General features: G+C 22.8%; 2 protein-coding genes across 5 annotated transcripts; one reads left to right on the top strand and one right to left on the bottom strand.

Annotated features, from left to right (window-relative positions):
- Positions 1 to 5,389: 5,389 nt before the first annotated feature.
- Positions 5,390 to 26,059, bottom strand: LOC126903308 (furin-like protease 1). 2 transcript variants are annotated; one of them, XM_050681440.1, is made up of 12 exons: positions 25,798 to 26,059; positions 24,768 to 25,034; positions 20,081 to 20,179; positions 16,557 to 16,697; positions 14,620 to 14,748; positions 13,558 to 14,106; positions 13,275 to 13,482; positions 12,789 to 12,906; positions 12,419 to 12,711; positions 11,822 to 12,208; positions 10,683 to 10,853; positions 5,390 to 6,242 (listed from the first exon to the last, which is right to left on the bottom strand). In XM_050681440.1, the coding sequence occupies exons 2-12, from the start codon at positions 24,924 to 24,926 to the stop codon at positions 5,863 to 5,865; spliced, it is 2,634 nt and encodes an 877-aa protein (XP_050537397.1). In that variant the 5' UTR covers positions 24,927 to 25,034; positions 25,798 to 26,059; the 3' UTR covers positions 5,390 to 5,862. The 2 variants fall into 2 exon arrangements, with proteins under 2 accessions (XP_050537397.1, XP_050537398.1); XM_050681441.1 differs by lacking the exon at positions 11,822 to 12,208 and having other exon boundaries at positions 25,798 to 26,040.
- LOC126903327 (uncharacterized) lies at positions 16,906 to 23,594 on the top strand. 3 transcript variants are annotated; one of them, XM_050681471.1, is made up of 3 exons: positions 16,906 to 17,036; positions 19,454 to 19,820; positions 23,367 to 23,581. In XM_050681471.1, exons 1-3 carry the CDS (start codon positions 16,983 to 16,985, stop codon positions 23,399 to 23,401), a joined length of 456 nt encoding a protein of 151 aa, XP_050537428.1. In that variant the 5' UTR covers positions 16,906 to 16,982; the 3' UTR covers positions 23,402 to 23,581. The 3 variants fall into 3 exon arrangements, with proteins under 3 accessions (XP_050537428.1, XP_050537430.1, XP_050537429.1); XM_050681473.1 differs by lacking the exon at positions 23,367 to 23,581 and adding an exon at positions 20,092 to 20,208; XM_050681472.1 differs by lacking the exon at positions 16,906 to 17,036 and adding an exon at positions 18,709 to 19,378 and having other exon boundaries at positions 23,367 to 23,594.

Below are 26,059 nucleotides of genomic sequence, written 5' to 3' on the forward strand. Positions count from 1 at the left end.
CTGAATGAGTATATAACTATTTTAGGAAATTTGTATTACGTTCATCTAGTAATAAGATAAATAATAGAAGTTTTGTTTTAATAATAAATAAAAAAATAATATATTAAATTATATTAAAGAATAATAATTGATACATATTTGTATTTTATAATGTTGAAATTAAGCTTTGTTACTCAGTTATAGTCATCTTGTTGATTATCTTTACAGATAAATATTTGATCAGATATAATAATAAATATTTTGTGCTAGTATATTATTATTCATTAACATTATAATTATTCTGTGATAATATTACATACTTTAAAAAGTTGATAACATGTTATGAGTTATCACTAGTTAAAAAAAGTGCCAAACAACTCCCCACTTTAACTTTTAATAAAAACATTTGTTAGAAAGAAATCCTTGTGTTTTTTGTAATGTCGTACATCACGTCACCTTAATCTTAAAAAACGTATTATTGTATTCATCTGCGCATATACGTCAATAGTGTATGTGGGAAATATTTTATCAAGGAAAATGTAATTAGATTTGTTAAATATTTTATGTTTAGCAAATTACATAACCAAAACTAGAACAATTCTTTTTAGAGGATCTTAATTATAAATTTTTTAATATATATATAATCAAAAAGTAAGGAAAAGGATAGTATCTCAGAACAAACTAACAACACTTATAACATATAATACAGTTGTATTTTTATAAATTTTTTTTAAATTATTAGTTTTCCTAGACTTTGTTTAAAGCATTTAATAAAGCATTATAAAATTGTAACAGCATCTAAAGTCTTCTTAAATTTAATTACTGTTAAAAAGCTATACTTTTTTTGCTGTATAATTAGAATTGTTACAAGCCATTAAAAGAAGCTGAATCTGCAAATTCTGACATCTATTGAATATTTTCAAAACAGCTGGTTTTCAACACAAAAACTTTTAATTTAATATGAATATTATACAAATAATGTTATTTTTTGTCAATTTTTTTATTACAAATATCGCATAAAATGATTTCATAAACATACTGCGTGTTTTTTTTTCTATTCTGTAGAATAAAATATTAGTATAATTATCATGATCGATTGACATAATCATTGATCTAAAAATACCCTATTTTATTTGTCTATCATGCATTACACATAAAATATCAATATTTTGTAAATTAAACTTAGCATTATATGTATATTTTCAAGGGACAAAAAAAAAATTTGCTACTTCTAAAATTTCTTAGAGTAATAAAATATAAATAGAATATACATAAATTAATTGATTCAGGCATTCTATAATTTGATATAAAATAGATAATAAAAAAAACTTGTCAACTTGAAATTTTAATAATGAAACTTGTTAATTCAGGTTACAGAAGATATATTATTCCTAATAAGTTTTTTATTAAGTTAAGAGTAACCTAATTGATAGTTTTATGAAATATAACCATTATGTAACGGAATAATTAAAACTTAAATTTATATTTTAATTAAAAAAAACTTAAGTAAAACATTCCAAAATCTATTATGTTATTCTTGCTGGATGTCAATTTGAAAAGAATGTGTTCTTTATAAAATGTAATTCTATCAATCAAATTATAGTTATTATGATTAAGTGATAACCAGTTAAAATGTTCTATATTTCAAGAATCTTGCATGTCTGGTTCTTTTCTCTGTTTTTGGGTGATTTATCTGATTTTTTCCTAAAAGTATAATAATAATATCCTAAAAAGATGGCTTTACCTTTATATGTCAATGTAATTATTAATAATGGTTAATAACGGGAATTTAATCTCAAAATTTAAATCGTCTTTTTAATTAACAAAAAAGTGACTTACATTGTTATTCTATGTATCTTCCAAATAATCAAAGGCTAAAATGCTAAAATATAGCTTTAGATATGATCTATTTAAATTTGAGTCAGTGGTGTATCCAAAAAATTTTTCAGGGGTTAAAAAAATACTTTTTATTGCTTAAAAATAATGATTATTTTAATGACTATTTTACTAAAAATCATCACTTAAATATATTTTGTAAAAAAAAAAATTAGATTGTTATTTGAATTTTCGGGGAGCTGCAATTACATTAGCCTCCCACCTGATTTACCACTGATTCAAGAGACTGCCATAAACAGAGTGATCATAAACCTCAATTACCCAAAAAATAAACACAATATTTGAAAATAATTATTGATTTTTTTTAGTTACATATAATTCTTAATTTATCAGCTTTTAATTACTTTTTAGAATCATTTCTTATAACTTAAAGGGGTTACAACTTTATTTTTTACATAGTAACATACATATTTAACTAGCTTATAAAAAATGAAATATTTTAACTAAGAAAATGACTGACCAATAACAACGTTTGGGCTAGTATCTCAGAAGTTAAAGTATAGGCTGTACATGAGGAATGGATGTTGTCACTTTAATATTAGCTACTTGAGTTCCCTTAAAATATTATTAGCCAATGGTCGAATTATTAGCCAATGATACAAAAAAAAAGATTATATATTTATTTTCATAAATACCTGCAAATAATTTATACGTGTTTTACATTCATATAATATTTAAAAAAACAATAAATTTTTAGAAGATTTTGTGGTCTATTATAAATTGTAAAATCATATATTAAAAAATATAATATATAAATAAATAAATATCCTTTTTTTTTTTAATAGAATCATAAATAACGAATTAAGTAAAGCTTATTTGTACAAACTTTTACTAATTAGATGCCGCAGATACGCAAATGTATTCATATCGTATACGTTATATCTCATTCACATATAAAAATGTTTGCATTTTTTTTATTTATTTTGTTTAATCACTTAAATACGTATTTTATGCGGTAGTTTACTTAGAAATTATAAAAAATAAAAATAAATCATACTATGATATTTATTACAAAATTCTCAAACAAAAAGAGTAGTGGTCACTCTTTTTTTTCAAATTTATCCCTTTTTTTACAAAAACTTTGATAACTCAATAATGATTATTTTCAAATTAAGGAAAATATATATATATATATATTTTATGATTATAAATAATAATAAAATTTCTTTAAACGTAGTCTAAGAAGACAATAATTATTTAAATAAATAAATATATATATAAACAAAATAATAATTGTATTAAAAGTTCTAAGCGTTAGTCAAATTTAAGACAATCTGCATATAATGTAATTATTTTAATGCTAGCTACTTGAGTTCCCTTAAAATAATTTTCTGTGAATTTTTTAATTCCATATGTAATTTCATCTGGTATAGAATATTTTTCATGTTTATCCTTTACGTATTAGAGGGGTCTCAACTTTATTTTTTTTACTGGTTACATATATATTTAAATAGTTCATAAAACAAAAAATGATGTAAATAAGAAATCGACTGGCCGACAATAACTTTTGGAGTGTCAGAAGTTTTACAATATTATAATATTGACTGGAGAAGAAGCGTGGGTTTTGCTATTTTTATCATTAGACATTTCCTCGCTGTACTCTTATTCCCGTCTAGGTATAAAAATGAGAATAATATCCAAAGTACTAGTTCAAAAGTTGTTATCGACCAGTCATTATCTTAATTAGATAAATTTCTTTACTAAAAAATGTATTTTACTATTTAAATAATTGAAGATAACATTCTTATCTCAGGTATAAGGGAGGAAAATAATAATATTTTATACAAATATATTATTTATAAATAAATGTTGATCAATATGTAACTAACAAAAATCAAACAAAAAATTCACAAAGTATTATTTTAAGAGAAATTTTGTAGCTAGTGTTAAAAGAACCACATTGCATATTCTGGAAAATTTTAATTTAACACCCCCTCTAAAACTAATTGTTCTATCTTTGCTAAGTTTACTAGCGCAGTTTCTTTAATTATGGGCATCTATATAATTTATACTGCAATCAGGGTTAGATTTAAAAATATAGACTTCGGGCCCGTATTATAGTAGTAAAACAAATGTTACTAATTTATAGGGAAATTTAGTTTTCCCTCTAAATCTAAAATTTTAATGAATTGGTATCAAAATTTGAGCAGTTAATTTCGTAAACTTTAATATTAATATAAAGTTTCTAATTTAGAAACTATCGAAAAAAAATTCTAATTTGATTTAAGGATCTTTTTATGTGTATTATAAATTTAATATTTAAATAGATAACCACTTTATAATACTAGTATATAATCATTTTTTAACTGAGGTATTTTTTTCTAATACCAATTAATTTTTGTTGGTTTAATATTAATTTTGAGAAAGAAGGATGTCAGAAGCAGGGTTAAAAATATGATGTCTTACAACATGATATACAAAATGAAATAACTCATGTGTCATAACATCATATTATGTAAGTGTTAAGTTACGATTTTAAAAATTTGTCCGAGACGTCTACTCTACTATTACTTCATAAACATTGGGTTGGGTTGGTATAGGATTTTATTCCATTAGGTTTCATCCCGTAAATAAATAAAATGACGAAATAGTCATGAATAATGCTACGTCGCATATCTAAAAAATAATAATAATAAAAGTGAGGTATTTCCAAGGGCATACATTTTTCATGGAAAGGACAAATATTTGATTTTATTGTTCGTTCAACTGATCCAATTTTGATGATAGGGAAGATGGGGTTCTTATCCAGAAAACCGTGTTTTTTTAGAAACCTAGCCATAGGTGCGACAAGAAGGAGCTTAGCTCAATTACGAATTTGTTCCGCGAAAAATAAAAATAAAATGTTATTTTAATAGGCGCTTATAGACTCTGCAGAAAAAAATTATAAATGAAAGATTTCTTGGAAGTTATATGTATTATTTTGAAAAATAAGCGTCTATAAATTTGATTATTAAAAAACAAACAGTCATTAATCAATGGAAAATAATTCTCTTAATCCTATCATTTATAATATAACTTTATAGAGAAATTTTTTTTTTATTTTAATTTAAAAAAAAATAATTATAATACACGATTATGAATATTAATACAAATAAAAATCAAAGGGGCATTTGACCCCCTTTGTATATTTAAAATGAAATATCATGTTTCCAGATATCGTAAATAATAAAAAATAATAAGCTCAAACAAGTTGTCTAGTTTAATTGAAGGGTCCAATAAACGATTACCACCATAATTTTTTAATTATTTAAGAAATGCAAAAAACTAAATAATTTTTGAACTAATCTTTAAATATAAAGTTCTTCATTTACTTAACAATAACTTATTTCGGGTATAATTATGCCAATATAGTCACATTAAACTACAAAATTAATTATTCTTTATAAGGAAATATAAAATATGAATTTTGAAAAAATTGGACATTATTTTGTACCCTTCAATTGCATATTCAAATCTGATTCTCTTCTCTATAAGAGTTTATGAATGCGTCAGTATTAAATTTAAAAAAGAAAAATTAATCTTATCTATGAATTTTATTATTGGTATAAATAAATATATATTTTTTCATTTATAAAAAATAAATAACATTTTATTTACATTATCCAATAGTCATTCAATCAACTATGATTATTCTGAAAAGTGGTAATTAAATCACAAGGTTGACATTCTTAGCACTGAGCTTTGATTCGTCACTTACAGTAAATTCAAATCATATATTTTATTAAAATAATTTGTTTGAAGTTACAAAAAAAAAGCTTTTAAAATAACAGTTTTTAAATAATATTTTAGAGTAAATTTTCTAAATCAAGGTAATTAGTACTAAAAATTTAACATAATGAAATTTGATACTTTTAAAAAATATTCCTTAAATTTAACAGAATTAAATAAAATAAATTTATTTTAAATTAAATTTTAAGTATCTTCTAAATTTATCTATTAAGAGTAATTATTTGCAGAAAAAACCGAAATGAGAATTTTAATCGCTCTTTAGTCATCACCATCAATTTGGTTAGCTAATCTATAGTTTGCAATATCTGTTAAATTATTATTGCTCATACAAAACTTACATTTGAAAAATACTAGTAATAAAATTATATTAATTATTAATAAAATTGTGGAATAAGTATGCCATGTTCGATCATCTAACAATCTTTTTATCGATTTTGGATAACAAAAAGTTTGACCTAGAGTATGTATTAATTCAGCATCTTCCCAACATACTGTGCATTGGTAATCATTTGGTCCGTTACATTTATAGCATGAATAATGACAATCAGCGCAAAGACCGTAGTAGTTCTCTTGGTACGTTCTAGGAGGGCATTTATCATAACATTTTCCGTGATAAATTTTGTATTCTCGTAAACATTCTGGAAATCACAAAGAGTCGATAAGTAATTATACTCTAATACAAATACAGAATTGTGCATGTTTAAAACAAAGCTGTGATACACTCACCACAAGCACCCAATTGATATTAGAATGCAATTCATACATGGTTGAATTTACCACATTTTATTACATGGTGAATTACTTATTTTTTATCCATATAAAATTATTTTATTATAAACCAAACAGAAACGTAATTAAGGGTGAACAAGATAGCTAGTTCACAGAATAATAATATTGACAATTGAAGATATAACTTATTTTTGTTTGGAAAAGGCAATAAAAATTTTTCTTAGGTCTATCCACGCTCCCCCAGAATAAAATTCTTAATTGTGTCATCGAAAACGACGGATTATATAAAACGTCAAGAAACTTAAAAAATATTTGTTTTAGTATAAATTTTCACATGTTTTTATAGATAAATAAATATATATTTATTTGCCTAGTTATTACTATGTATAGTATAACTTTAAATTAGATTTCAGTTTTAGATTGCATTTAAATGTGAGAGATGCGATTGAATTCAATTATGACATAAAATTTTTCAGTTTCAAAATATTATTAAGTCCTAAACTTAACCTTAAAAGTAACTAATTAAGCCTTTCGCATCATGAATAGAGCAATTCCAACAAGCAATATTGAATTAAAATATGAATATGTAGTATGAAGCCTCAAAATGGTTCATTTAATCTTCCCAAAAACTATATTTATGTTCCTAACACTGAAACATAAGTTATCACGTATAGTATTAATAAATGTTTTTAAGAACACTGATATGTTTATTATACCATAACCATATTTTAGGTAATTTTCTATATATGTATACATTTTTTAATGTAATTTTAATTATAAAAAAATTTCCGACTAAAGTAATTAAATATTTTAAAAGGAAGAATGATAATAATTTTAATTTCCTAAATCACCTTAAGTGTAACAACTAAAAAAACGTTTATTAAATTGAAAATTTCGTAAACATTTTTTCAAATAGAATAATTGATGAAATAGATAAATAAAAGAAGAACTATTAATTAAAAGTGTTTATCTTTATTAAGTTTAACTGGAAATTTTTAAATCACACAATACAATGACTAAATTTTAGTTTATTGATTATTTATACAGAATAAAAGAATTTTATTCTGCTGATTGTTTTGGCATTATTTTAAAAATACATAATATAAACATAAACATTCCATTCATGAAACTACTACAGAGATATTTAACTTTACAGATAATATATTGTGTACCTAATAAAACAAGAATTTACTGAAAATAAAAAGAATAATTGCAACATGAAACTTTTTTTATAACTTTAAATTCTTTCATTTTTTTTTTTTTAATGCCGAAAATAGAATAGCTATATAATTTGTATTTATTAAGATAAAAATTCGATTATTCAAAATTAAAATAAAGAATAACGGTTCCCTTTTAAAATTTAACTATGAATTATTAATACTTTTGTACAGTTCATAATAATTATACATGATTACATGTTTGATATGAAACTATATATTAACAGCTATACATACAGATATATTAATATAAACATTTAAATCCTTTTTGCTAATTTAGAATGATTAATTCATTTTAATTGTAATAATAAAATAGTATAATATACAATCTATAATCCATAGCCTATATAATAAATATGATATATTATGTCATATACATATAAATATAACTTATTAGCCTCCGGGCTAAAAAAAAAGTTTAAAATAATAACTAAAAAATTGAATAATTTGTTTAGAGTTAAACAAATATCTTATGAAATACAGAAAATTTTATTATAGTTTAAATATTGAAATGTTTTTATGATAATGGTTTTGGGCAATAAAAACTATATCACCCAAAAATCAATAAAAAAATTAACTATATTGATTATAAATAAATAGATTTGGATGTAAACTTAAAAAAAAATAACAGTACATATATTAAGTCTTTTTTCAAAAAAATTTAACAGTTCTGGAAAATAAACAAAATTTTTCAATTAAATTTTCCAACTAAAGATTAAGTATTCCATAATTAGTAATAAATAGATTACAGAACATTTAGTACACATTATTTTATTAAATTATTAATGACTTGATATATCCTATGTATTAAGTCATTATAAAAATATTAGAATGAACATAGGAATATAATTTGAAATACACACAGATATATGACATCTCAAACAGCTGATATTAAAAATATTTACAGGCCGAGGTTGTAACTATACTGTATGATTATCACCTCAAAACGTCAGCAGAAAACTGAAGAAATGAATTATAATAAGTAAATATTATAAATAATACAAAAATCCATGAAACCTTTAATACATTCAGAACACGACTGATTTCAAACAGTATAACTTTTTTTTAAAACTTAATTGTTTATTCAAGTTTATATAGACATTCAAGTTTGATGATAAAATGTTATCCACAAACAACTAGCTTTAATAGAAATATTCTAGAAAATCTAAGCAGTGATAATTTTTATATAAAATAATTTATAGGTTTATATTAATATATCATTATTATTAGAACTGGATATTCTCAAAATATTAAACCAGAATAAGATAAAAATTTATTAAGATAATAATTATTAATAAGCTAAACATATTTTAATTTAAACTTATTTATTTAATATTTACACATTTTTCATTTACAAATATAATCAGAATTTGATTTTATAGTGGTCAATTAGCAAGTTATTATAATTTACTTAAAAACAACAGTTAGGCAAACAATATTGATAAAACTCATATAAGAAGACACTATATTAAAAATTTTCTTAGGCAAAATTATTACATTTATTGATAAAATTTATAATTTTTCAAACTCTAAAAAATCTATTACAATATATTTATAATGAAAGAAAACGATCATTTTTTGTTTAGAAATGTGCTTATTTGAATCAAATTCAAATTAGAACAACGTTTCAGTTTGAATACAAAGTTTAAACTATTTGAAACTCTAAAGTACAAGTTGAAATTTTTTAATTACAATTTTTTTTTTTACTAGCAAGTGTTAAAAATATAACAAACAGATTAAGTAGTTAAATAATTATGATATTTAATTCATTTGTTTATTGTTATTAATAATAATATATCATGCAATTGTAGATTAAACAATCTAGTATAGTGGAAAAGAAAGAAGAAAACAAGAAATAAAAACAATTTATAAATATACAATTCATAATTGTAATTTGAAGAACATTCTATATAAAATATGGTGTTAAGTTTTAATGGAAAAACTATCACATTAAGGATTTTTTGTCATTCCAGAAAAAATATTTTTTAACGCAAAAATATGAAATACCAAATTTTTATAACAATTTTTTTTGAGCAAATTAACATTATTCATTTAAATAAATGTTAATAATATTTTTTCTAGTTTATATTTTACTATAATTAAAATGACAACTAAAGATAATTTATGTGAGATATCACAGATATTAAGCAAATAATTAGGAACACTAATTCAGGGGAATTTTAATTGCTAAAACTATAAAATTTAATTGATTGTACACAACAGATTAAATATATGACATAAAAAGCATATTAATAAAACCAAAATAGATAATTCAAATTTTTTTTCATGCACTGGATGAAAAATTTGATATGAGACATGTATGATTTTTTATTTTTATTGTAAAAGTAGTTTAAAAATAATTTACTATAATTAAATAAAAAAAGTTAAACATTTTTTTTAATGTTTCTAATTTAATACATGTTTTATTCATTCAGTCCATGTTTAGAGAAAAATATTTTTGAAATAACAAACATATTATCATAATTTTTAATTTTTTTGAACAAGTGTTTTATTGAATACATCAATTAAAATTTTAAAGTAGATTCATATACATACTAAGTCACAATGATACAAAAAATTAAAAAATCATTTTGTTATAATTTTATTTTTTTTTGTTTTTTTTTTAGAATATGCTAAAGGTGTATTTTATTGTACAATACAAATAATCAAATATATGCTTTTAATTTAGTTCAAGAATGCAAAAATTATTAGATTTCTTATATCATTATGACTTACCTAAGTCTTAATATCAAGAGCAATTGTAATAATGTAATAATAAATGATTTTGATAAGAACAATTATCATATATTTAATAAATATATATATATATATATATATATATATATATATTTATTTATATTTTATTTAAAAATGAAATATAAACTAAAATATTCTTTAATTAAATCTAACCTATGTTCAATATTTTTTTTTAAATTTGAAACCTGAATTTGGCGTATCACAATTCTTAAAGACAATATTCTTAATTTATGAATATAACATTTAATCTGATATTTTCTTAATAGATATCTGTATTTTTATGGCACTTTTTAGGAAGACAACTTACTTTTCTTCTAAGATTACTTTGTTAAGAAATATCAGGAATAAGCATTTTGCTTAAAAACAATAACAAACCTAAACATGATGTAGTAGTCACACGACAGTTTCCTGATTTTATACTATTTTCACTATATTCATCTACTGTTATATTATTGTTCACGCGAATTGAAGTCAGAAGAGTTTGTGACACATCTGTAGGTGGCAATATTGTACCATAGAATACCATTTCCCAGTCAGTTAAAGTAGCTAAAAATTAAAAAAAAAAAATTGTATAAAAATTTTTTTTATTTTTTTTAACATGCATTAATATTATTCTAGCATCAATAAAAATACAAGTAATTAACCGTGTATTCCACAGCACTTTTAGTTAATTAACCTTATCAGATGAGAAGGTGGTAGCAATCATGAACAATAAAGAATTAAAATTAAAAATTAGTATTAATTACATGCCACAGCACTATATATCTTTCAAATCAAAAACTTACATAATAACTAAATACAAGTCTAAAATTATGAACTACTAATAGACAACTACAAATTTAAGCTGTATTATAAAAACGGAACAAATATATTAAATAATTAGTCATATAAATAAAAATTGCTATAATGAAGGTTTGCAATTTGGTTAATTTTGTTTAATATTAATATCTTTTATATTTTTTCTTTCTAATTCATTATAAGTTGGCTAAACTCTCCCTTTAGAAAACATTTGACTATACTATTTCTTATACTAGTTGTACTTGCTTTTAATAAATAATTTGATAGCTTTTAAATGTTTGTATTAAAAGCTATGATATAAACAACTTTTAGTATTAAATTGATAAGATGTGTAGTTAAATTTGCAATCATTTGTAAAAAATTATATTTAATAGTTATGATATTCTTTTGAAAAGGTAACATAAGTGATGTAAATTTTAGTTATTATACCTTTGATATTGAATTTGAGGTGTAAAATTGTTAAATAAAGATTAGTTACATATCAAATTTTTTTTAAGGGGAGGGGGGTTAAAATTTATTATGTCTTTCTAATAAATACTTTAAAAATAATATGTATGTTTAAGGGTTACAGCAATTGACGGTATTATTGATATTAAATATAATAATAAATAATTATAAAGTAGAATTCATAAAATCAGCGTTCTACAAAAAAAAAAAAATAATAATAATAACTACCAAGAATAAAACGCTTAGACAAAATTAAAGCATCTCCTTGCCTGTTGTTGAAGGTGATGTATTACTTTTGGGTGATAAATTTTTTTTCGCTGGTTTGGTATTCACATTATGTAAGCCATATAGTTTATGACTATTAGGGTATATTTGAATATTATCTGAGAGTGTTGGTGATAATTTAGAAGAATTTTGTATAGGAAAAAGAACAAAATGAACATTAGGTTTAAAACTAGATTCCTCATGTTTTACTAAAATATTTTTATTGCCTGCAGTTGTATTTTGACTAATAAGTTTTATTTTTTTAGAATTTTTTTGATTTCGTCGAGATGTTTGTTTTAGAATAGGCCCTATGGGATAATTTGATGTTGTAGTCCTTGGAGAAAATTTAGTACCATATAAGATCAAACACCATTCATGTAAAGAAGATCGACCTAAAGCATATTAATTTGTTAGTAATAAGGTTGTTAATTAAAAAGCTTCTTATATTCAGTAAATAATGAGTATTCCAAATTGATAACAAAATTTATAATGGTTATGCAATATAGTAGATTTTGATTTTTACTTACATATAAATAACATTTCGAGTTAATATTGTAGTTATTATATATATAAAAAAAAATTTTTTTAAAGCATAGGCTTACCTAGTAACTTTCCTTCATTATGTATAGTCAATTGCCATACACCAAATGGACGTTCTCCCCACATATGTACAGTCATAAAAGGCCAAACATGAAAACCAGCATGAGAATTATCATGAGTTCTTGGAGCAAGAAGTGTTGAACGGGTTCCACTAGGAGAAGTTAAATCTATTTTAATGTCCCCACGTCTATTAGCTGATAATGATATCTTGGCTTGAACATGCTCTAAAAAATTCACTCTATTGCACTCTTTAACCAACAGATGTATAGTCACAGAACTACGAGCAGGAACTGGTCTAAATAAAAAAAATTTAATTATGATGAAATTAATTTATAAACTTAACGTAATAATATGAAATTTATATTAACATACTTATCAAAAACTTGAGCAGTTATGTTACAAACATGTTGAGCTGGAACAGTTTTCCACCGGCGTGCCAATCTCACCATTGCAGTTGCATCCATTAATCCATATCCAAAAGAATGACTTACTATATGTATTGAAAGTTATATTATCACTTGAATAAACTAGAGTATTTTTTTGGACTAAATCCATAATATTAGTAAAAGAAAAAGGATAAAATTATTTGGTAATTAGTTTATTTGGGTATAGTATAATATTGTGTATTAAGTTAATTTCAGATTTGAGATTTTAATGTTTGTATTTAATATCCTCTCTTAAAAGTGATTGCCTTTACCAAAAAGAATGGGAAAACCTATTTAACTTAAGGCAACCAAATCAAATACTGGTACCTACACATTGAAAGACAATATATTAATGACTGAGTTAGGTAGACTGCCAATAGTTATAAAATATAATGAATATGATTGCAGTTATTTAACTATATAATAACATTACCTTTACGACCAACTCCATTTACAACCCAGTCTGAAGCCAATAAGTGTGTAGGTCTAGCAGTTAAAACCACAATATGTTGCATATCTCGCCATGTTAATTCATTGTTAGCCTCTAAAGCTAAAGCTACTATTCCAGCTGCCAATGGTGCTGAAGCAGATGTACCAGTATGGTTATTAGTACAATCATGATGAAGATCTGTGGTTATTATCTAAATTTAAAAATATATAAAAGTAATTGATAACAATGAAGTAATATCATCAACATAAACAACCATTTTACTTACTTGACTTTCAAAGTTACTTCCACTGCTATATGTTGTTGCTAAAGTAGAACTACAGGCTTCTGAATACCAAGGAACATGACCATTTTGAGTAGCACTACTAATACTTAATGTCCATATTGCATTTGTATAACCATCACAGTTACAATTGTCATGCTCTCGGCCACCATTTCCTGATGCCCATACAAAAATAGACCCTTTACCGCTACGACCTTTAGATATACCTTCTAAAAATGCTCGAGTAGCTAATTCTCCAGGTCCATCAACAGTTTTTCCATCATCATCTGGACCCCAAGAAGCACTATATATGTGAATATGTTGCGAGTTTAAACTCAAGGAACGAGCTTCAACTGCATCTGTAACATCACCATCCAACATTCGTACACCACCAATAGAGGCACCATAAGCCACACCAACAGAACACATGGAATTATTAGCTGTAGCAGCTACTTCACCAGCACATCTTGTGCCATGCCGATTTGTATCCATTTGATCATACCTAGGCATTGGATCTTCATCTTTGCTATTCATATCATAGCTAGCTAATGGATCCTGTAAATAATTCTTTTTTATATGCTTTCTAAAAGACATTGAGACTTCCTCCAAAAGAAAAATTTTTAAATTTTTTTAATTCCAGGACAGTTGGTAAGTCTGTCACTGGAGAGAGGAATAGCAACTCCAATTACTAAAGTCATGCTTAGTAAATGGAGTTACCACTAGTGACTAAGTCTTGAACCAGTAACAGTGCACGTCAGGCACTACTGCATTACAGACTCAGCCACACAGTTCTTCATTTTTATGTATAAATACAATGAATACATTATATCAATTTGTTATAAATAACTATAAATTATATTAACTAAAATAAATTTAAAAAACAAGTAAATGTATTAAATATTTGAATTAATTATTTTTAATTTAATAGCTTATTAAACAAGCTACTTTCATTTTACTTTAAAAAATATAATAAAATTTGAACAAAACAAATTTTTGAGGAACCAAAAAAATCTAAGGCGTATTTCTGTTAAATAACCTTTATCATATATTTAAATAAAATAAACTTACATAATTTTTTACTAAATCAGGATGATCTTTTTCTAATCCATCATCCAAAATTGTTACAACAGAGCCTTTACCAGTAATTCCTTCCTCCCAAGCACCTTGAACATTCATATCAATATCTCTACCACGATTCTATTATCAGAACATTTAATATACAGACTTGTTTAATAAAAGGATATAACAATAAGTACAAAAAATAACTAGCTTGGAGGATAAAATAATATTCCAGCAATTTATTGAATTAAAATATATCTATTAATAAAATGACATTATAATAAATATATAAAAAAAAATTAATAAAGTATAGTATGCTATATAATACAATTTAATAATTATATCAAAATTCCAGGTATTCTAATAAAATTTTACAACACTACAGAAATTCTTTGATTTAAAAATTTACATAATTTTCACTGCTCTTGAAATTTTTATCAATCCTAATTCTTCAGTTTAAACAATTTTATGTTATTCTAGAATTGTGATGAAAATACTTTAATTTATATTCTAGGAATATAGAAGGATATTATAGAAACAAGAAATGCTTAAACTTGAAAAAAAACCATGTTCTATTAGTTTTTTAGAAAGCCATTTAATGAAGATAAAAGGGCACTAAAAGAATCACTTATTATGATAGTATTTGAAGGTAAATCCAGACCTATTTGACTTTCATACAATGCATATGTCTTTGCAGTGTATATGGAAGAGTTGGATAATAAAATACATGCATGTGTGGTTATTGTATCATATTGCAATATGATTTGATAATATTGATCTTAAACTATTTGTTTTGGAGTAGTATACTTACAGTAATCAATAAGTTGGGTATTTATTATAGGTGTCCAAAGCAAAGAAGTTTAGGAGTTTAAGTATTTTTAAATGTTTTAGTAAAATATACCTTGTTTTTGTAGTAATTCATAAGTGTGTTATATATTCAGATACAAAAAAATAATAACTATATAGTTAATTATTTTTTACTTACTTAAAATAAAAACCTTAATGTAGTTTTTTTCATAAAAAAAAGCTAATATTTAAAATATAACTAAGGCAACCTTACTTATACTACAATGAATATTATGTTCGATAACAAATATTACATATTATTTGGAAGATCATGCATTTTAAATGGTTTTTTTACTTTTTACATTTAAATATATTTAATAATATGAAATTTTAATGTATTCTCAATATTTAAAAAATAATGATAATAAATTAAAAAAATAATTTTTTGAAAATGTTTCGGAAATACTGCGTCCTTTAAACATATATCAAATTAAAGCTTATTTTATGTACTATAAAATGAAAAAAAAATTTTTTTTTAATTTTACGCTTAGGTTAATAAAAAAACGTATAACCTTAAATTTTGCTGACATTTTTCCTTACAAGTTTCATTCTAAATATCTTTTGTTACCTTTAACACTTAAAAAGATACATACAAAAAGAATCTATATTTCTACCCCTTTTTGTCAATTTTTAACCCCTTTGAGGTATGTGAATAGATTGACATAGAACACTAAAATTTATTAAGAATATTATGAAAATTTTACCAGATAGATAATGTTTATATTATAAATATTGTGTTACATTTATTCTTCTCTGGTGAGGTTAAACCAATGTTTGATAATATTAATACAAAAAAGTTCAAACTTTCACAAACCATCAAAATTTTTTTAAAAATTTAACTACAAAATATGAAGAAAACATTTTGCTATAAAGTTATTTCTTGTAATCAACTCTATAAAATAACAATTTCGATTTTATTTACATTTTTTAGTTCTATACTTTGACAAGTTTTATGAAAAAAATGTAACAAAATACATTTACTGGATCAAAAGTTATGGGATTTGTCAGAACAGGCTGGAATACCTTGTATATGTAATTTGAAAATACAATATTTTTAACTTTGTTTTAACCATAGATTTATTATTTATATAACTACTAACCAAATACCACATTTTTGGCCATTTCGGATCATTTAATCCTCCTTTTATTGAATATCTTTTTGGGTTACCATTATCTCTATTAAATGCTATAAAATCTCTTTTTGATCTAATTAGTAGTTTTTGTTGTTTTGCCCATTTAACCTGTAAAAAACAAAATCAATAGATTGTTAATCATATTTTACAAAAATAGTACATGACTTAACTACTATTATGATGATTTTCTAATCACACATTTAGATAAATAAAAATAAACAATCTCATAGTTATCTAGTCATCAATTAGAAATTAAAAACATTTATAAAATCAAGGTCGCAAAGATTAATTGGACTATAAATACTTTTTTCTATCTTTTAATATTTTAATATAAGATTTTTTATAGTTTGAATCATTATATTAAAATTAGTACACTAAATTACAATAAACAAAATGAAAAATACTCAATTGTTGTTTATTTGCTCGTTTGCAGTATTAACCTGTCAGGTAATTACTTTACTTTGATATTTAAGGAAGTAAATTTTTCTATGTAAACATATAAAAAGAAAATCTCTAAAAATTTCATACATCTACTAAAACATTTTTTGAATATTTTTAATGACAAAAAAATCATAATATATTGTTTACATAAAATTTGGAACATTCATAATATAAATTATATTACAGTAGATAATATTTGATTATTAATAATTGAATTTGTCTTCCTTTATTTTTTCAAATTATTTTAAATCAATGAATTAAATTAATGTATAACACAGTAAAAAATATCATCTAAATAAGGTAATTCAGGATTTACATACTTATGTTCTCATAGTTCTTTATTTAACATGCTGTTTTATTTTTTGATATATGACTAAACAATATTGATTTTTTTATCATTTTTAATGTTTACATTAAACAAACAAAATATTTCTTGTAATTTTTTAATTACTGTCAAAGGTAATATCTTAAAGACATTGTTATATATTCTTTTAATTCTATCTTAAAAATTTCTCTTGAAATAATAATTGTATTAAGAAAATTATTTTATGGTTTATTTTAGTATCATATATTTCTTAATTTATCAGTTACTTTTTCAATTCATCCCTTATACCTTATAGAGATGTCAACTTTAATATTTTTATGGTAATATACATATTTAACTAGCTAATAAAATAAAAAATTATCTAATTAAGAAAATGACTGGTTGTTATCAACTTTTGGATCAGATTTCGAAAGTTATTAACGTTTTTATACCTAGGCAAAAGATGAGGTGCGCCCAATAAATACGATGATAATTATTGTCATACCAGCACTTCACTTACAGTCCATATTTTAAAACGACAATGATTACCAAAAATATGGGTCAACAATTTAAAAAAAAAATTCAAACTTACCTTTTTTTTAATATATTAGTTATACAATTATATATATTAAATAGAATTATATATATTAGTTCTTATTTTATTAGCTAGTAAAACATGTATGTTGCCATTTAAAAAATAAAGTTGACATTCATATAAAGTATAATGAATAAATTTAAAAAGTAAATAATAGCTGATAAATCGACTAATATATAAAAAACAATGCTAATTTTCTAAACATTATTATTATAATTTGAAGAGAAAATGAGTGACTAGTGATATAATAATCAACTTTATTTTAATAGGTGATTAAATTATATATATAAAATAAATATATATATATATACAGTTTATTGTTCCAAAAATTTGATATGAATGATTTTTCTTTTTTTTTGAGAATTTTTTCATTAATAATACATTTTGTTCAGAATTAATAGTTTCTGCCAAAATTTAATGATAAAAAAAAAAGATTAATGATTGTTTCAATTTATCTTTATCAAATTTCTTCTGTGAGATATTATATAGTATACAGAATAGCTATGAACTGAAATAATTTCAATTTTTTGAAATTTTTCTTATATCTAATAAATCAGTTCATCTATATCAAATATTTTTAATTTATTTATTTATGTTAAAAAACTATTACAGAAATAAAAAATATTACAATACCAATTTTGACCATAATTGAACTTAAAATTTAACATTAAAAAAGCTTTAAAAAATGAACTGATAAAATTTTTTTTTTTTAAATTTTAAATTTGAATAAGGTTTTAATGACAATTTCATAATTCTTTCAGTTTCTTCAATAATAACATAAATAAATAAATAAAAATAAATAAGTGTAACATAATTAAATAAAACTAAATGATAAAGGTCAACTAATTAATAGATACAATACAAAAATTTGAATAACCAAAATTATTTCGGTCACTAGATATGGTCTACAGAAAATTAAATATGATTTATTATTTTTTAATACAAACAATGGGTCAATTAACACTAGCTAATACATTGAACTAGTGTATTTAAAGTGAGAAAGGGTGAAATAAAGTGATTCTTGTTGCCTTTAACACTAGGAACATTTTTTTTTTTTTTTTTAAAATTATTAAAATTCCCAAATAGTCACCCATCGGAGAATTGACTATAACAGACACTGCTTGAAATCATAGGTCATTAATAACTTGAGTGTCTGCTAAATCACATTGACTAGGGACATGGTTCCTACAATAAATTTATATTAAAATTAAATTTAATGAGTATAACTCCAGGCACATCAATAAAGTAAATACATTCTGATTTCCAAGAAATACTAGGACAACTATTATTGTAATATTGTGGTTAAGTTATACAGTTTAACTTGTTTATTTAAAAGTAAAAAACATCAGGTTATCCAAGAAATATAATAAAACATAAAATAGGAATTCTAGTGACCAGAGAAAAAATTTGATGTTCCAACAATTTCGAGTAAACCAAGCTATATTGAAGGTTTGCAATAGTTAAGGGAATGATATTTTTTTTGGTAAATATATCACTAAAATTTTATAAATTGTTTATTTTTAGTGTTTTGCTAATGCTCAATCACAACAACTGAATAATGATCAAGTGTTTCAAATATTTGCTCAATATATAGAGTATATTTCATCAATATTAAGTTATTATGTCTTTCAAAACCAACAAAATACATCCTACTTTAACCAAAGTGAAAACCTTCATGAAATTTTAATGAGTTTTGATAATCATAAAATAAGTGAAGTTTCAAAAATTACAAATCAAACTTTAATAACCACAACACCAGAAATAAATTCTTCTAAAGAAAATTATGTACCATCACTCAAAAATATGCAGAAAAACAAATTATTATTACCAAGAACACCAATTATAAAACCACTAAAGCCACTAAAATCGAAACTTAGATATGCAGTTAAAAGTAAGGCTATATAATATAACTTAAGCATAAAAAATATTAATTATTTATAAGTATTCATTATGCAAAATAAGAATAACAAAAATGTATTTATTATATTTTCTTTGAAAAAAACCATATGTATAGAAAAAATAATTTAGGTATTTAGTTATAAGCAAAATATAAATGTTTTTAATTATAGTTTTATTGTAATTAATCAGATGAAAATATTATTCTTTAACTTAAATTTATATAACTTAAAATTTAACTAAAATTATACTTACATTTTGTTCAGAAATAAGTTTTTCATGATATTCAAGACCTGGGTTAGCTGATCGCTTTGATATGTGTCTGTGTTCTAAATGATAGTAATCTGGAAATATCTAAAATATAGTTAAATAATTTAATTAACTATACATTTTTATTTTTAAATGTAATAATAAATTTTTATTAAAAACTGGAATGAGCTATAAATGTGTTTGTTATTATTTATAATAAGTTGATATACATTTAATGTGCAGTTAAGTGTGTTGCAAAAATTAACATTATTTTTATTTGTATGTTTTAATGAATATTTAAAGTGTAGCATAACAACATGATTTAGTTTAAAGAAATTGCCTGTTGAAGCAATATTCGTTTTTAGAAGTTAAAATACCAGAAATGAGTTTTTCTACTAAAATTACCAAATCAAACCCTTTAAAAACACAATTTATTTGTGATAATACATTAATTTAATACTAATGTATTTTGAGAATTTAAGCACATACAGTCCTCATGCAAACTATGACTATACAGAAAACTAGCCATTTTTTACATCATTAAAATGTAATAGCTCATAAGTAATTTTTTGTAATTTATCTAATAATATTTTAGCTATGATGCATAGCTTAAAAGGTATTAATTTTATCATTATGTGCATTTATTTATTTATATTTTTTGTGTTAGTTATCACTACTATTATATATAGTGTATAATATACAGGGTGATTTTTTTATCATAACCCACTCAATTACTTACAGAATAATAATAATTTAAACATTTTTTTTTATTATTATCTTTAGTTACACATTATTCTTGAATTATTAACTATGAAATTCTTTTTAAGTTCATCCCTTATGCCTGGTAAGGGTGTCAACTTTGTTTTTTTAAATGGTAACTCATATTTTTAATTTAATAAAATGTTTGAGTTTTTAATTCAATAGTAAATGGCATTTGAATTTTTAATAAAACTTAATTTGTTTATTAGATATAAACATTTAAAGTTTAAAATTTTTGAGTTAATATATAGGTATAATACACAAGGGATTACAAATACAGGTAGCTAATTGGTTTTTTATGATATTGCTATCACAGTCACGAATTGTTTATTATCAATTATGACTATCAATAGATATACTTTTTGTATTGTCAGTTAGTGTATTTATAAACTCGCAACAATGTACCTTACTATCATTGATAATAACAATGCTGTGTACCTGCTAATATCGATGTCATAAAAAACCAATTAGCTACCTGTATTTGTAATCCCTTGTGTATTATACCTATATATTAACTCAAAAATTTTAAACTTTAAATGTTTATATCTAATAAACAAATTAAGTTTTATTAAAAATTCAAATGCCATTTACTATTGAATTAAAAACTCAAACATTTTATTAAATTAAAAATATGAGTTACCATTTAAAAAAACAAAGTTGACACCCTTACCAGGCATAAGGGATGAACTTAAAAAGTATTACATAGTTAATAATTCAAGAATAATGTGTAACTAAAGATAATAATAAAAAAAAATGTTTAAATTATTATTATTCTGTAAGTAATTGAGTGGGTTATGATAAAAAAATCACCCTGTATACTATAGCTTTTACTAAACAAAAATTATCAATAAATACATATTAAACAATATAATAAAACCAAATTATATCTATTTAAAGACATAAAATTTAAAGATTGAAAAATTCCTCTTTAAAATTTTTATAAATAAATATACCTCAAAATATTATAATTGTTGAAAATACTTTTTTTACCATAATTTACAATAATCTTTTGAGCAGATAAAGGATCAAATTTTCAATATATATTAAAAGGGAAATACTTAGGTATTTATGAAAAAAAAAGTTGTTTTGATTCATCTATTTATTAAAATATTTTGACAATTGTAAGAAGAAAAAAAACCCAGCACAGTGGGGTCATGGCATAGTTGGGTCCAGTATAGATGATATCTGACAGTGATTAAAATCACTATCATAAAAAACGCTTCGATGCAAATCTGTAGATAGTGTTTAATTAAAAAAAAAAAATTTGTCAATAAAGTAGGTTAAGTGAGAGCTGAAAAAATAAATGATAGCTACAAAAAAAAAACCACACAGTAAAATAATATTTATAATGAATTTCTTCTCAGGAGAGGAGACTACAGTAATAGGATCCTTGATATTTATTGAAGTTATTGAATTTAAATGAGATAAAAATCAAACGAGTTAAACATTTTTTTCTAACTCAAAAAGAATCAGATTTATATAATATTTATGAAAATCAGTGTAAACCCCTTATAATAAAATAAAATACAAAACCAAGAATTTTAACACAAAAATAGCATATTTTTGAATACGGTAGCTACTTTCACCATTAAGACAAAATAAAGTCCAACATTTTTTTTTTAATATTAAAGTATTTTACATAGGCTTTAATTTAAGATATATATATATAAGTGTCAGTTTTTCCGGAACACTTTCAAAAATTAAGTTGAAAAAGTTCTACTTTCTATATGAATTTTTATGTTTTGAACCCCCCATGTATTAAAGGAAATGGTCCAATTTAAAAAAAAAGTATGTCGAATTAAAGAAGTATATAAATATTATTTCTTATAAAAAAATTGTATTGATTCATACATTTTTCAAAAAGTTATAACATTTTAAAGTTAAAAATATAAAATATAAAATCGAGAATTTTAACACAAAAATATCATACGGTAGCTATTTTCATTGTGAAGACAAAATAAAGTCAGAAATTTTATTTTTTCATAATAAAGTATATTACATTAGCTTTAATTTAAGATATATATAAAAATGTCAGTATTTCTGGAACACTTTCAAAAGTTAAGTTGAAGAAGTTAATTTTTGTGAAAAAGTTGTCATTTTGAATCCCCCCCTATGGGCTGGTAAATGGTTAAATTTATAAAAAAAAATATACCAAATGATAGGTAGACATCAAGCATCTATAAAAAAAAAAAATTATATTAATTTGTTCATTTTTGAAAAAGTTATGTCAATTTAAAGTAAAAAATTTTTCGATAATTAGCGATTTTTAAATTTGTAATTTTTTTGGAAATTTCCCCCATTTACGGGAAACGAGGGAAATTTTTTCAATTTTTGAGGGTAATGTCTTCGACTAGATATGATTTGTGATCTTTTGACGTATCATTGAAAGAAATCGGTTCGGTGAGAGCTGAGAAAAAGTGGTAACAGACACAAAAAAAAACATTGTAAAATTAATACTTTCTCAGCTTCGCATAGAAGCTAAAATGTTTAAAAATAGTTGAAATTCACTAATTTAAAAATTATTGTTTTTCAGGAAATTTTCTCCATTTGTGGGGGTTGTATTGTTGAAATAAATTGGTTCAGTGAGAACTGAAAAAAGTGGTAACAGGCACAAAAATTTAAAAAATATTTCATAGTAAAATGAATACTTTCTCAGCTTTACATAAGCTAAAGTTAGAAAAAATGGAATAATGAAGTGTTTTTCAATAAAAACATACAGTACTTCATTTAATAAAATATTGAAATACCAGAAAAATATGCATTGTTAAAAGTTAAATTTCATTTGTTTATAAAATTCTAGAAAAAAAATTACCAATTAAATATTAGTTTTTTGAATAAAGGAATGAAACACTTTACATTTTTAGTACTGTTTATACATTTTTTTTAATATTCAGGATAACAATGATAAATATCAACGGCGAGTTGAGATGGGTTCAACAATTATAACAACAATAGGGAATTCGGTTATTTTGCAACTACCAAGAGGAAACTTGGAAACAATCAGACCAAGACCATTAACAGCTTATTAAGTTAGTAAACTAGTAATTTTTGATGGATTTTCTTCATCATATACAAGAAATGAGAAAATAACTTCAAATTTTTAAAAGTAAAATCATCAAGTAGATACAATTTGTGATTTTTTGACATATCATTTAAAATAAATAAATCCAGTGAGAGCTAAAAAGTGATGATAGGAACGAAAAATAACATCATAGTATAATTATCACTTTCACAGCTTTACATTGAAGATAATACTTAATCCTGATTTAAGATAAAGATAATACTTAAAGGGTACTTTAATCCTGAAGAGATAAAAAAAATAATTTAATTTTATATAATTGTGTATTTTTTAATTAAATAATTTTTCTCTTTACTAAAATTTCTTATAGTTTCTGAGAAAATGAGTGCCTTGGCGAAAATCAATCACTTTATGTATTACATAACATTTTATAACTGAATAAATACATATATTATAAGTTCATGGGTATTTAATCTATAATAAAACTTATAAAATAAAGAAATAATATTTGGCCAGACAAATAAAATTAATTATTAGTAAAAAAACACTGGACAGATGGAAATACATTAATTTTTAAATATAAAGATTATATAGAAAATTATCTTATTATTATAAAAAAATATAAAATGTTCCAAAAAATTGTATTTTTATTCATCAATATGACAAGCTGTACACCAATAAAAATGCATTTTAAATACTATTATCATACATGGTAATAATAATTACATATAATTTATATATATGTATATATATATATGTATTAATAAACATTTTATTTATTTTTTCCAGTAATTCTTTTATGGCTCTTTGAGTTAAATATTTTTAATATTTTTTTAGTTTTAAATTAATATTCAAGTGATCAAATTGTACAATACAATGAAGCTAAATTTTTTTTATAATTACTGTAAAACTTACCTCTCCAATAATATGAAATCCATGTTTTTCTGATATTTGTTTGGCTAATTTTAAACCTCCTTCGATATGAACTGCCCATTGAGAAGTATAATCTTGACCCAAAGTCAACTTTATTGAGACCAAAGTCCAAAATAATAATAGTACCGAGCAGGCAACCATAATGCTTGCCTAGCCACGGCCAAGTTTTGAAAGACTCAATGTTCAACATTAGTTACATGACAGTTAAAATATACATTTATAAGTCTTCTTTTATAGTACTTCATTAAGCTAAAATAGTAAAAATCAGACTAAATATATATTAATAGTAAGTAAAAATTAGAACATAAAAAAACTAATCAAGTACAAATTTCAATAAAATTACAAATTGTGTTGGTAGAGTTTAGAAAAATGAATATTACATTTTTAAGTCTTATTTTAACAAAATAAAATAATTTCTATTTCTGCTTCAAAATCAGAAAATATAACAAGTATTTAAAACTTTTGAAAAAATAATCTTCAATAATTGAATTAAAGCTTGATATTAGGCATTAGCATTATAAACAATTTTGACATTTGCATTTGATAAATCATGAAAAATGAATTAATTTTTTTTTGTAATTCTAGTAGCTTTTAAGGTAATTATAACTTTTTGATATTTTTAAAATGATTCAATAGTAGTTCAAACATAAAATTATCTTCTAGCTTACTTTTAAATTTATTAAGAAACTAATGGCTTTTATTAACATGTTACAGTTGAAATAGAATCAATTTAAGAGATTTATTAGAGAAGTTAACCCAAAATGAAGATATTTTTTGATTTCCGGTTGATTTTTTTACTAGAATATTTAATTAAATTATATAAATCAACTTTTTAAATTATGACATTTTTTAAGAAGGCTAATTTATTGTAAGTCTGAATTTTTATAATTTTATTAAGCTTCAAAGTTAGACGAATTCTGTTGAGTTAATATAAGACTATTTTGATAAAAACTTTTAGACTATTTTGGTGTAGTAATCGTACAAATTAAAGCTATTAAGTATGATAGATTACCTTAGTCTTAGAAAAAAAAACATCAACGTTACGATGCAAAGTCAAATAAAAAGTATGATTAAAGACATTCACTATAAGAAATTATGCTAACGAAAAGTTAAACGTAATTTATTAACCATCACTAAAATATTATTGAAGTGCGTTTTCTTATTATTACATGCTCATAGTTCATGGCCTCTGGCAGTGATATCAATACAAACTAACATTTTTGCGCGTGCGGAATGAAGGCCAATTAACTGATAAGATGTTGATCACTAGTAAA

The sequence above is a fragment of the Daktulosphaira vitifoliae genome, unplaced genomic scaffold (genome assembly GCF_025091365.1).
Source record: "Daktulosphaira vitifoliae isolate Bord-2020 unplaced genomic scaffold, ASM2509136v1 Scaffold_3, whole genome shotgun sequence".
In the NCBI taxonomy this organism is placed as follows: Eukaryota; Metazoa; Arthropoda; class Insecta; order Hemiptera; family Phylloxeridae; genus Daktulosphaira; species Daktulosphaira vitifoliae.

Coding starts and splice junctions, on each gene's coding strand:
- LOC126903308 (XM_050681440.1), bottom strand. CDS start 24,926: ATGGTTGCCTGCTCGGTACTATTATTATTTTGGACTTTGGTCTCAATA. Junction 16,698..20,080: donor AACTTATTTCTGAACAAAAT/GTAAGTATAATT, acceptor TGTTTTTTACAG/GTTAAATGGGCAAAACAACA. Junction 6,243..10,682: donor GACTACTACATCATGTTTAG/GTTTGTTATTGT, acceptor TGTGATTTCCAG/AATGTTTACGAGAATACAAA.
- LOC126903327 (XM_050681471.1), top strand. CDS start 16,983: ATGAAAAATACTCAATTGTTGTTTATTTGCTCGTTTGCAGTATTAACC. Junction 17,037..19,453: donor TTGCAGTATTAACCTGTCAG/GTAATTACTTTA, acceptor GTTTATTTTTAG/TGTTTTGCTAATGCTCAATC. Junction 19,821..23,366: donor ACTTAGATATGCAGTTAAAA/GTAAGGCTATAT, acceptor ATTGTTTTTCAG/GAAATTTTCTCCATTTGTGG.